We start from the raw sequence: 13,619 nt of genomic DNA on the forward strand, positions 1-13,619 counted from the left end.
CTATTTGGGTGTGTTGTGTGTACTATCGTGCACTCCGAAAAGAGCATGTATTCACGGGAGCACATCAAAGCAACTCCAAAAGCTAAACCTCCATTTTGCTTGCCAATTCTTCGATCAAGTTTTGAATGACTTTATAGTCAGATCGTTCTTGCGTCATATCCTTATTCTAGTTTAACCTTATTTCTATCCCAATCTCAGGGAATTCCTTCAATTATCTCATCGGTTTTCCAAGTAACAACCCTTCTATATTACGAACTTCTCCAACGGATCACCTTTGCCAAAATGTATCATGTATTAGGAAATTGGCCATGAATAACTAGTTAATATGATTGGCTATTTGTGATGATATACTATACTTTGCATATTTCATTGAGACAAAATTATGTAGATATCAAATTGAATTAAGTGCACCTCAAAATCTTTGAACATGTTTTGTTCATTTGAACCCGAATACTTTGGGTATTGAACCAGTGTTGTTTAACCCGAACTCAAAATCACCTGACTCGTATAATATCGAAACTTAACTTAACTGATTTCTTAGACGCCTACTCAATAGTAATCCGCTTGTCCTAAAATTTGATGTAGCCTACATTTGAGTCGTTTATGGATTGAAGGGTGGTTAATAAAGATTTGGATAGATATAGATCCAAACTCAGATAAAAAGCAAGGAAAATATGTCTCGAAATTGATATAGAGTAAAATAGAGAAAATTAATTTTAGGACAGATGGAGTAAAAATGTTTATTTTGGAGGGAGATAAATTGTTTTGAGAAACAACAATAATAGTGTGGCTCAACGTTTGTGAGTTATGAGTTATTATATCCATTTCCTATCTCCTCGCTTTCCTCTACAGTTTGTCCCTAAAAGATTGACTTGTTTTCTTATTAGGTGACATGATCCGTATAAATTTATTGTACTTTCTACAACTCTTAATAAATTAACAAAATGACAATAGCCAATCTGTATGAGACGGAGAGAGTACCTAGAGTTAGCAAAACATACTCGTACCCTATACCCGACCCGAAATGCCAGACTTGAGACACGACAACCAAAACTAAACTGAAACCCGAAATAATCCGAACCAACTCGATACCTACCCGTAAGAACCAACACTCGGATATGACTTGTATCCGAAAACAACCCGAACCGAATTGACCCAAAATTATTGACCGAACCCAACCCGAAAATAATAACGCAATATATTCACGAACATTTATAAAATGAATTTAAATTATTTTAGGAAATAATTTCAACAACCAAATAGAAATAAATGAAGAAACAAAAAAAGTTTATAATTTGCAGCAAAGTCTAAAAATCACATGACTGTGACGACCCCATCAATCCAACATATTAACCTAGGTAAAATAATTTAATTTGATTTTTTTTGTAAGAAAATGGAACTATTCTAGTTAACTGATTAAGGGTGCGTTCTCTTCAACTTATTGGCCCTGAACTTATCTAACTTATCTGAACTGAACTTATTGAACCTGAACTTAACTGATTGGAACTTATTAAACTTGATTGAACTTGATTCAACTTATTGGACCTGATTGAACCTGATTGGAACTTATTGGACCTGATTGAAACTCATTAGACCTTATTGGCCATGATTGAAACTTATTAGACCTTATTGGACCTGATTGAAACTTATTAGACCTTATTGGACCTGATTGAAACTTATTTGACCTTATTAAACAAAAAAATTGACGAGTAATAACATAAATATTACCCCTAACGTAAATACTACCCCTCAAAATTTATTATGAAGTAATAATTATTAAAAATCGTCCTTTAAAAAAATAATTATTATTAATTATCTTTTATGATAAATAATTTAACAAAATTTTTTTTACTATTTATATATTTGCCTATACATAACTTTCACCACTATTATATCTAATAGTCTTATTTTGATTTCATAAAGCACTAGTAGAAAATCAAAAGTTGATTAATATTTATTGCTGACAAGTAAGAAATTGGCACATATGAAAAATTTATGACTAAAGTAGTATAACTCATTAATTCTCCGATGAAGAAAGATACTCCGATGAAGAAAAATACTCCGATGAAGAAATATACTCTGGTGATGATAATGAAGCAATCAATTGATAACATTTATATCTTTCATTGTTATTGGTAACGAAAACATGTTATCTCTAGTTATTCAAAGACGAATTGCAAAATATTGTAATTATAATGATTATTATTGTTAACCTTATTTGACCATGATTATAATATTTTTTAATAATAATATAATCAGCTAATAGTAATATGAATAATCAAATAATAGAAATAATACAAGTATAATAGTATACATTGTGGTGCTTTAATAAAAAATTCTAATAATAACATAATCAGCTAATAATAATATGAATAATAAAATAATAGACAATAATACAAGTATAATACTATATAATCATTGTGGTACTTTAATTAAAATTCTAATAATAACATAATCACTTAATAGTGATATGAATAATAAAATATTGGACAATAATACATATGTTAATTGAACATTGACAATTTGGACCTTATTGGACCTGATTGAAACTTATTGCACCTGATTGGACCTTATTAGACCTGATTGGACCTTATTGCACCTGATTGGAACTTATTGCACCTTATTAGACCTGATTGGACCTTGTTGCCCTGGTTGGACCTGATTGCAACTTATCTGTACTTATTGGACTTGAAACTTAATTTTTTAAGTTGAAGAGAACACACCCTAACTTTATACCGGTGAGTATGTGTTTTATTTACTTGTTATAGAAAGAAAAACGATCTTACCAAATTGATCAGACTCGTTTTAGTCGATGTTGACTCGAGTCATCAAACTCGTGTTCGATCGGACCCAAAATTCCATGAACCCGAGACCAACACAACCCCAACATACCCAAGTCAACCTTAATATGACGAGATCCGAAATGATCCAACCCATGCGACCTTTTTGCCACCTCTTTGAATACCTATAAGGCTATAACATCTGGCTGACTGGCTGTACGCAAAGTGAGGAGCGTGTCTCTACGATTAGGCAATTGGCCCACTTCGGGTAATATGTGTATCACAGTGCTCAGCAAAAGTAGTTGCAGAGTTGTATACAGTTTAGGCCTCTAAATTATAAGAGGCTAACGTCACCCTTGGAATCTGTATCCGAAACGAGGGAAAAAACCAAACACATATAAAGGCTTCTCCAATCTCCCCTCCCGTTAGATCAAAAGGTGAATTTCCTTATTTTGTCAAAACCATTACTCCTAAAGTCCTATTAAGTGCGAAACTGAAACACAAATTCAAAGAGCGAAGAAAGACAAAACAAAGCAAGCTGCATCAACAACAACAACAACAAAGTCCCCTGTGAATATGAATTGTCATCCTTTGTTGAGAGGAGGAAATAAGAGATCAGATAAAGACAACAGTTTCAAGCATGGCTTTTCATCATCTCAAATTCAAACATTAACTGCCATGTGTGAAACTATTATTCCTTCTCTTCCACACACTTCTGTCACACAACAAATTCTCTCTCTTCATCCTCAAAATTCGATTCTTTCCTTTTTCGGAAACTCCGCCTCTCAGCCTCCTATTCCAGATGAGGTAACTTTTGTTACTCCTCCTTTTTCTATAAATGTACTCATTATAAATTCGATTTTATTTGGAAAACAAATACAAAGAAACAGCTGTTATGTAATTTTTCTGGGATTTTCTGATATTTGGATAAACGTAAGATATTTTGTTTTTGTTTTTTTTTATATTATCAGATTTGATATTGAGTGGGGCTCCTATTTGATTGGATGAACACAACTAGCAAATCAAGTGTCATTTTTTGTGATAAAAATCAATATATTATGCGATTGAAAGTATGAATATCTATTCATGGATAGTGATTTTTTTTTTAAGCTAGTCTTGCACAGTTGCACCTGATGCATGCGAAAGCGTTAATTTGAGTTTGTCTTCAAATTTGATACATTTGCTTTGATGAAGATGAATTTTGACACTTTTTTTTCTCATTGGAGAGTATATTTTGTAATTTAGGACGAATACCAACTCCTCCATCTTCTCGTATAATTCTTTTTTTAATTGTACGATTTTGTTTTTGGCAGTATTATTTCATTGATCAACTTTGTTAAGCTATCTTACATGATTATATGAGGAAAAACAAGTTGAGTATGGCCATGTTATATTTATCTCAATGTAAGAATTTTCATAATTTTTATTTAAATACTGTTTGGGCCCATTAAATCCTCCCAAGGAAATCATGCCACGTGGCACCGCTACCTAAGGATCGTGGGTCCCACCAGAATCATCCAATGAAAAGGTATCACCAATCCCCAAGTGAGCTGTCATGTCCAGCACACTACTTTATGGAAATGCTCACCACTATAAATACCTCTAGTCCCATCAAGCAAAGGTATTGAATACTCACCTAACTAACTTGAGCTTCTCACTCTAGACTCTCTCTCTACCTCAATCATCAACTGACTTGAGCGTCGGAGGGGCGATCCCGGAACAACCCCCGGGGTAGTTTTTCTGTGTTTTGCAGGTTTCCGGTGAATTGATAACCAGCACAGCTCGGACTTAGGGACTTGTTCAGCACAGACCATTAACCTTAATTTCTAGACAGAAACAGTTTGGCGCCGTCTGTGGGGACAGTACAAAAAGTTACTTCGCCACCACTTCGAAAGACTCACTTGCTGCTCAGCAGGACTTGACCTTAGTGCTAGTCAGCTATGGCACCTTCCAAGAACGCCCGTAACAGATCTACCCAACCAAACTGAGAGGGAACCCTCACCCCAACCAAGGAGGTCAGCACGGACTAGATCCCCATCGGTTCATACATTGGACCCTAACCTGGAACTCTCTCAGGAACTTCAGCCTTCTCCCTCTCGGGAAATACAACGCGCTGAACCCCAACCTCTACTCACGGCTGACATTGCACTCATAGCAGCTCAGCTGCAACAAACCTTGCAACAAAGCATTATGCAAATGCTGACCACTCTCCAGCAAGGGCAAGGGCATAACCAGCTCAACCTCCCCAACGTGAGACAACATTCAGAGGCCCTCTCATAGGAAGAGCGAAACCCTCGCTCCACTTCATGACCAGCCTAACCGGCAAAGGTCAGCTGCTCGGGAGCTTAATCGGTCTCAAAGGCCCCTCTCGGCAAGATGAACGCCCTCCTCGGGCGAGAGGTCGGCCCTCGGGAAGCGCTCTCCGAAGGGAGGAGACGCATGTCTCCAATCGCCAAGGGGAATCCTGGTCGCAAGCCAGAGATGCCGGAATTTCCTTAACGAGAAACGCCGAGCCAGGGGTATGATGCCGTCAGTTCCTAGATCGAAAGGCTGCTCAGCGGAGGGGCATGGTGATCCGCTCAGTCCAAACCTAAAGCTCGGCAGCGGGAGTCTCAAGTTCATGACCCCGTTCAGCCGAGAAATTATTGACACCCCTACCCAGGGAAAGTCAAAACGCCACTTATGAACCATTCGCGGGCCTAACCGACCCGGAAGATCATATGGCCACGTATAAGGCCCAGATGAGTGTGCAGACCAGCTGTGAGGCCACATGGTGTCGGTTCTTCCCTACCACACTGAAAGGCCTCGCGCTGAATTGGTTTCAAGAATTGCCGCGGAATCATCACCGACTTCACTGTCTCGAGGATATGTTTACCCACAGTTCGTGGCCGGAAAGAGGCAGAAGAAAACTAGCTTGCACCTCATGGGGGTCAAGCAAGAGAAAAACGAAAGTCTTGCCGACTACATAAAAAGATTCAATGAGGAGTCCCTAAAGGTATCCGACCTGCAAGATGCTGTGGCCTTTGCTGCTCTCATGTCCGGATTACAACCTGGCCGGCTAAGATGGACATTGGCGAAAGTGAGGTCAAAACCTTCTCAGAGGCCATGGCAAAGGCTCAAAGATTCATCCAAGCGGCGGATATTTGCCGCCACTCGGAAGAGGGAAGTAAGAAGAGAAAGGAAGAAGGAAACAAAGAGATCAGCCCAAACAGCAGAAAAGGGGGTAGGTCGGATAGGTTCACTGATCATGGAAACGACCCTCGTTTCAATAAAAACAGAAGAGAAATATACCTGGACATCAAGCACAAGTCCATGCTGCCCAATCCCCAACCCATCCGGACCTCAGCTTACCGGAGGGACAAAAGCCAGTGGTGCGAGACCACCGGGAATGTGGTCATACCACAAAAGATGTAGGGAACTGAAGAAAGGGTTGGACAATCTAGCTGACCAGGGGAAGCTGAACCGCTACCTCAAGCACACGATGAAGAGAAGGGGAAGCAGAAGGTCGGTCAGTCCAATAGTGGGGAACTGAAGGCTACATTGGGGTCATCTCGGGTGGCTTCGCTTCGGGGGCCTAACCGGCCGAGCCAGGAAAGCTCATCTCCAAAACCTCAAGCACCAAGTACTCGAGGTCAAACCAAGCCGGTCGGACTGTCCTGTGATGACCTTCGGGGAATCCAGTCGACCGTCAGCGTACCCCATGATGACCCCTGGTCATCGGCTCAAGGTAGCCAACTCCCGGGTAGGCGAGTCTTGGTTGATAGTGGGTCGTCCGCTGACATCATAACTTTAGAATGCCTGAAAAAGCTGAAATACAGCGAAGAGGATGTCAACCACTCGACCAGCCACTCATAGGCTTCGGGGGTAACTCGGTACAACCCGTGGGATCGATAAAGCTCCCTACTCGGATGGGAGAGAAAGGCAAAGGCAGAAGCCTACCGATCGACTTTCTAGTGGTCGACATCCCCTCCCATACAACATAATAATGGACGACCCACTCTGAACAAAACAAAAGCTGCTATCTCCACGTACCAACTCCTCATGCAGTTCGAAACAGATGAGGGGAAGGTCGGAAAAATTCAGGGAGATCAGCAGGCTGGACGAGAATGCTATGTTAATAGCTTAAAGAGCAGAACTGAATCGACGTCCAAGAGGACTCGAAGAAGAGGAAAAGGGAAGAAAGTTCACCAAGGAACTTGGGGGTGTACATAACAGAAAACCCCAAACAGTACGAACGACCTCAGCCAGCTGAGGAAGACGAAGAAGTAGAGATCGGGACAGAACCCGGTCGGACTGTAAGAGTGGGCAAGGCCCTAAACCCAGAAACAAGAGCACAAGTGTGCAAGTGCTCAGGGAATACCAGGACGTGTTCGCCTATGAGGCCTCAGAGATGCCGGGCTTGACCCCAAAATTATGTGTCATGAGCTGAACATTAAGGAGGGTACAAGCCGGTCAAGCAAAAGCTAAGGCATCAAGGTCCGGAAAGGTGCAAAGCTGCCGCAGGGAGGTAAAAAACTGCTCGAGGCAGGATTCATTGAGGAATGCCAGTACTCGGAATGGCTGGCTAACGTGGTATTGGTGAAAAAGCCGAGCGGGCTTGGCGCATGTGCGTGGATTTCACAGACCTGAACAAGGCCTGTCCGAAAGACAACCATCCTCTGCCCAAAATAGACAGGTTAGTCGATTCGACAGCTGGTCATGCCTTCTAAGCTTCATGGATGCTAATGCAGGCTATCACCAAATTCCCATGGCGGAACATGATCGGATTCATACCGCTTTCACCACCCCGCAAGGGGTATACTGCTATAAAATGATGCCATTCGGACTGAAAAATGCCGGAGCCACCTACCAGCGGACAGTTAATAAAATTTTCAGTGATCAGTTGGGCGGAACATCGAGGTGTATGTTGACGACATGATCGTCAAAAGCAAGGCCCACTCTGATCACCAGACGATCTGAGGGAGACGCTGAGCACACTAGGAAGTATCGTATGATGCTCAACCAAAAAGTGCGTCTTCGGAGTGAAAGGGGGTAAGTGCCTCGGATTTCTGGTAGATGAAAGGGGTATTGAGGCCAACCCCGACAAGATCAAGGCAGTTCTGGAAATGAAATCCCCCCGGAACGTCAGGGAAGTGCAGCGCCTAACCGGATGTCTAGCTGCCCTTGGACGGTTCCTATCACGGTCGGCTGATAAGAGCCTATTCTTTTTAAGGCCCTTAAGAGAAAAGAGTTCGAATGGGACGAAGAAGCTGAGCAAGCCTTCGCCTCCCTCAAACTTCATCTTCAACTCTCCCAAGCTCATGTCCCCCTTGCCGGGGGAAACATTGTTTGTATACTTGGCCGTATCCGAATACGCCCTAAGTGCTGTTCTGGTAGCCGAAAGGGAAGGGACGCAACACCCGGTCTACTTCATAAGCCATGCCTTCCGAGGGGCAGAAGCAAAATATAGTGAGGTGGAGAAGATGGTCTTCGCCCTCGTCATGGCAAGCAGAAAGCTGAAACCATACTTCCAAGCCCATCAAATCAAGGTCCTTACCGGACAGCCTCTCCGCAAGGTCATAGAAAGCAGGAACCACTCCAGTCGGATGACTGATTGGGCTGACCAGTTGGCTGATTTGGCCTGGAATATGAGCCCAGAAGGGCCATCAAAGCTCAAGCCTTGGCGGACTTCATAACTGAATGCACAACTCGGCCCCGGTCGGCCAGAATGAAGAGTGGGAGCTATACGTGGATGGCTCTTCCACCAAGTCAGGATGTGGGGCGGCTAGTGCTTAAGCCCCCGGTCGGAGAAAAAATGGAGTATGCAATCAAATTCGAGTTCCTGGGGTCGAACAATGAAGCGGAATATGAGGCACTCATCCTCGGACTTCAGCTGTGCATTCTTGCAGGAGCCACGGCCATTGAGGCCCGATCAGACTCACAGCTTATAGGGTCAGGTCTCGGGGAGTACGAGGCCAAGGAGGACAATATGAGATGTATCTGGCTAAGGCACAAGAGTCCATCAAAAAACTCTCCCATTTCCGCATCAGCCACATACCCAGGTCGGAGAATCAGCAAGCCGACGCCCTGGCTCGTATGGCTAGTTCAGCAGAGGGGTCAGCTCCTCGGACTATCATGTGGGAGGTGCTTCGCCAGCCCAGCATCAATGCCAAGGAACAGCTGGTTCTAGACCGAACGGCCACTTGGATGGATGAGGTGGTCGGATACTTAAGGGATGGAGTCCTCCCAACAGATGCCAAAGAAGCCGAAAGGATCAAGCACCGAGCAGGTTGGTTCTTATGGCATGACGAGCAGCTCTACAAGAAGTCATACACGCACCCATTGCTGAAATGCGTAACCCCTGAAGAGGAAATTACATCCTAAGGGAAATACACCAAGGGGCGTGTAGTAGCCATCAAGGGGGGAGAACCATAGCAGGAAAAGCTCTAAGGTGGGTATTACTGGCCTACCCTCAAGGCAGATGCACAAGAATTGGTGAAAGATGTCCATCTTGCCAAATCCATTCGGATATTCCCAGATCCCCAGCTACCCCCCTCAATCCAATTCAGGCAGTTCTACCATTTGACAAATGGGGCATGGACCTGCTCGGCCCATTCCCCAGCATCGGGTCAGCGGAAGTTCTTGATAGTGGCCATAGACTATTTCACCAAGTGGACTGAAGCCGAACCCCTTGCCTCCATCACTGACAAACAAGTCCAAGCCTTCATTTGGAGGAACATAATCACAAGGTTTGGAGGTCCCCGAGCCCTGGTCTCGGACAATGGTCGGCAATTTAACAGTGGACCAACTCGGGAATATTGTTCCGTTTTGGAATACAGACCAGTTCTCTGCGTGTCTCCGACCACAAACTAACGGCCAAGCTGAAGCGCTAATAAGATAGTGCTCAAGGGGATAAAAAATCCCTTGACGCAGCAAAGGGGCTTGGGTGGACGACCTACCTGGAGTCTTGTGGTCTGCTCGGACAACGGTAAAGGAAGCAACGGGACACTCCCCGTTCGGACTGGTCTATGGTAGTGAGGCAGTACTGCCCGTAGAGGTCGGTATCCCATCGCCTCGGATCACCTTTTATGACTTGAGCAAAATGAAGAAGAAAAGCCTGTCAACCTCGACCTGCTGCCAGAAACAAGGGGCAACTCATTGTTAAGGTCGATCCGCTACAAGCAAAGAGTAATCGGCAGTTCAATCGTCGAGTCAAGGCAAGGCCGATCCAGCTCGGAGATTGGGTGGTCAGGAAAGTCGAAGCTACGGGGCTATCACATCTGAAAGGCAAGTAGGGGCCAACTGGGATGGTCCTTACAAAGTAACCAAAGTTATCAAGCCTGGTACATTTCAGCTCGAGAACCTGAAGGCATACCACTTGCTCGGCCATGGAATCTGGACAACCTAAAGAAATACTATGTATAGTCAATTGCAATTAGGGGCATATAGCGAGATACTGGACGATGGCATGTAGTCACTCGTTTCTGTAAGACTTAACCAGTCATTTCTAAATAATAAAAAGACTTAACCAGTCATTTCAATTGTTCGAATTAAACTTAACCAGTTTCTTTCAAGCTGTTCGAATTAAACTTAACCAGTTTCATCAAATTGTTCGAGTTAAATCCGACCAGCATTATCAAGCAAAACTTTGAGAATCTATACTTGAAGCAAAAATTGCAATCGACAATATAAAAGGTGCTCGGGTAAATAAAAGAGACTTTCATTAAAGTTAGAATAGTACATCCTAAAACCTTGGTACTACCAAGTTAGAAACAAAAAGAAAAATACAATGAAAGGTAAGCTACAGGGGGTCGGTCTGATCATTAGTACTCCCATGTGCTCCTCAGACCTGGCCCCTTGGCCTTGATCCTCTCAGCTGCCTCCGCATCATCATCATCATCATCATCATCCGAGAGGGCGATGTGCAGCTCGGAGAGTATGGCCTGATCCTCCTCCTTCAAAGGTTGTAGCTCCCCATGACCTCGGACCAGGAAGAGAAGGATGAGATCTCTCCAGGGCCGCTTCATCTTTTGAGGGCACCATCTACCCCCATTTGCTGGGCGGTTGAGCCGACCTCATTGACGAACAGTTCGCAGGCCTTGGTCTCCTTCCAACCTGCAAACCATTGGTCCTCGGTCGTGGGAGCCTTCTCCAGCTCGGCAAGCTGGAATCGCAGCTGGGTGATTTGGCTCTCCGCCTCCACCACTCGGGCTTCGGCAGCAGTCTTGGCAATCACCGCCTCATCTTTCTCCTTGATGAGTTTCTGCTTAGCCAATTCCCACTGCTCCCGCTCGGCCTTGAAGTCCTTTTGGTCCCGGTCGATGCAGCGTTTGGCGTTGACGAGGTCGGCCTCAGCTATCCTTTGGCCCTCCTTAGCAGCGCGGAGCTCCTCGTAGTGCTTCTTGCCTCGTGTCTCCAAGTCAGAGACCTTGTCGGCCAGGTGCACCTTATTCCGAGCCACGTTAACCAGCCGAGCGGAAAACTGCAATAACAAAAAAGGTTCAGTACTTGGCAAGAAAATCGCGAAGTTAAAAGCAAAAGGGCTCACCTCAACCCAGCTGCGGAAGAGGTCGTTCGTCTCCTCCGGGCCACTGGACTGTGCAATGTACTCCCGGTCGGTGGGACTGTACAGGCACTCGACCGCATTCATCCAGCGGGTGTCGAGCCCGTGGGCATCCAATTCGGCAAACGGTTTGGCCAGCGCGAGGTTGAGCTCCTCGGGGTCATCATGATGGCGAGGGGTAGCCGGTGTATACTGAGGGCTCCGAACCGGTCGGAAGTCCTCAGAGTGGACCGAAATCCGAGTCCCCTCAGACCTGTCTGCCCGCTCCTCCGGTCGGGGACTATTAACTTCAACGGACTTGGCTTTTTTAGCCTTTTCCTCCTGAGCCTTGGCCAGCGCCTTCTCGGACTTGGCCACCTTCTGTGGATCCCGCTCCTTCCTTTTCTTCGAAGCTTTGGGCTTCGACGGATCCTGCAAAGTGTCAAGGTTAGCTCGGAATAACCAAGAAAAGTACTCGGCCATAATCGAAACGTACCTTTGGAGGGTTGGGAACTCCGATCTTCTTGGCCTTCAATTCAGCTTTGAGCTGGGCCGCCCTCATCGCCGCATAGTTCAACTTTTCAGCCATTTCCGGGTCGGATTCCAAAAGACGTGTCAAAGAGCAAGCTGCAAAAACAACCAAGTATGAGAAATTGCAAGTGCAAACAAAAAACAAGTTAAACAACCCCCTCGGCCGATTACCCCTGGGAAATGTCCGGCTTAGCCCGACCGCCGACAGCAAGTGCTCGCTCTTGAACAAGCGGCAGCTCGGTATCCAGTTGCTGGCAACATAAACCTCCCCCCCTTGAACAATTTGGGCCTCGGTTTGTAGGTAAATGGCCGCAATGGCTTCCTCTTCGGACATCTCCGGAACCCTGAAATTAAGTTCATGATTGGGCTCGACATCCGGTCGGACTGTGGGGATACCCCAGTCCCCTCCAAAAACACGAAGGCAAACTCCCTCCTAAAGCCCTTTTGAGACGTGGGCAGGTCGAGCACTACCTTGTACCCTGTCGGGCCTGGAAATACCACCAACCTGGACCGTTGTCTCCAGCCGACATCTCGACCAGCTTGAACATATTACGCCAAAGTCTAATGGTTGGTCGGACGCTCAGCATGGCACATACTGTCTGAACAGCAACGATACTCCCCCAAGAGTTCGGAGAGATTTGGCTTATACACAGATTATAGGCATTGAGGAGCTCCTTCACAAAAGATGTCAATGGAAACCGGAGTCCCATCTCCATGGATTTATAATAAACCGCGGTACAGCCCGGAGGGGGAGTGAGAACGGTATGATGGGCCTCTGGTCGGACAAGCATATATGGGTCCCTTATCTGAAACCTTGCAGCCTGCCCCCTCGGGTCCTCAAGGATGGCCTTCATTATAGCAGGGAGCGGAAACTTAGATCCCGGTCCTCCCTTCGGATCCGGGTCAGGAAACTCCGGTCGGCCAGAGGTTGACACATCTTCGCTATCCGACATCGTCACCCTCACTACACCATCAGCAAGGTATTTATCTAAGTAACTGGCTTTAGAAGAAAAGGCCAGGGACACTTCCCAAGGGAAGGGAACAGCGTCCTCGGCCTCTTCCTCTAGTGACGATGAGGGGCTCGGAAGCAGAACCGCGTCAGGAACGGCCGAGGGGTCGGGGCAACTTATTAAGGTCGACACCAACGTTATTCCCATCCCCCTCACCTCCTCGAACCGATTGTAGGGAGGTGAGGTCGGAGGTGTCACCGACTCGGACGATTCTCCCATTATTGTATTGACAAGGGAGTCGGCCGAGGTTATTGAAAAGAAAAAGCGAAATTAAACTAAAAAAGCAAGAGCGTACCTGGTCGGACGACGGAAACCGGAGAAATTGCAGAAACTTAGGAGAAGCGAGAGCTTTTAGAGAGAGAAAGTGAAGAATTTTTTAGAAGATTTTGCACAAATGAATTCTCTCTCCTCTCCGTACAAATATATAGGCGCGCCTCGGGACGCGTCTCTCCACCAACCTATCAGGTGCCTCCACATGGCCAATGGAAGATGAAACGTCAAAATTTCCAGAAAGTTCCATCCAACTCCAATACCCAGCTGAGAAGCGCCATGTGGCAGGCCACTGGGCTAGCTCAAAGCCACCCTCTCGGGCTTTACAAGCGTCAATGCAGCACCGGTCGGTCAAGTTGGGGCTCCATCACCCCATCCGACCAGGTCTCTACTCACACCCTTCACTTAGCCAAGTTTGCTAAGTGCTAGGGAAAATCTGGTCGGTCTCTCCAGGGCTTGTTAGCCCCTGTCCGAGCAACACCGTCCAATTCGGAACCCGGTCGGTCA

The 13,619-nt window shown here is 45.5% G+C and overlaps 2 protein-coding genes across 2 annotated transcripts in view; one reads left to right on the forward strand and one right to left on the reverse strand.

The window, feature by feature from the left end:
* The first annotated feature begins 3,120 nt into the window (after positions 1–3,120).
* Positions 3,121–13,619, forward strand: part of LOC104899200 (long-chain-alcohol oxidase FAO2) — a 74,652-nt gene continuing 64,153 nt past the window's right edge. The window contains exon 1 of the mRNA XM_010686350.4: positions 3,121–3,587. Within this exon, the coding sequence (XP_010684652.1) occupies positions 3,357–3,587 (231 nt within the window). The 5' untranslated portion in view covers positions 3,121–3,356. The remainder of the gene's footprint in view (positions 3,588–13,619) is intronic.
* LOC130589590 (uncharacterized) lies at positions 10,761–12,265 on the reverse strand. The gene is made up of 3 exons (XM_057390908.1): positions 11,798–12,265; positions 11,308–11,733; positions 10,761–11,241 (listed from the first exon to the last, which is right to left on the reverse strand). The coding sequence occupies exons 1-3, from the start codon at positions 12,164–12,166 to the stop codon at positions 10,783–10,785; spliced, it is 1,254 nt and encodes a 417-aa protein (XP_057246891.1). The 5' UTR covers positions 12,167–12,265; the 3' UTR covers positions 10,761–10,782.

This window comes from Beta vulgaris, chromosome 7 (genome assembly GCF_026745355.1).
Source record: "Beta vulgaris subsp. vulgaris cultivar EL10 chromosome 7, EL10.2, whole genome shotgun sequence".
Lineage (NCBI taxonomy): Eukaryota > Viridiplantae > Streptophyta > Magnoliopsida > Caryophyllales > Amaranthaceae > Beta > Beta vulgaris.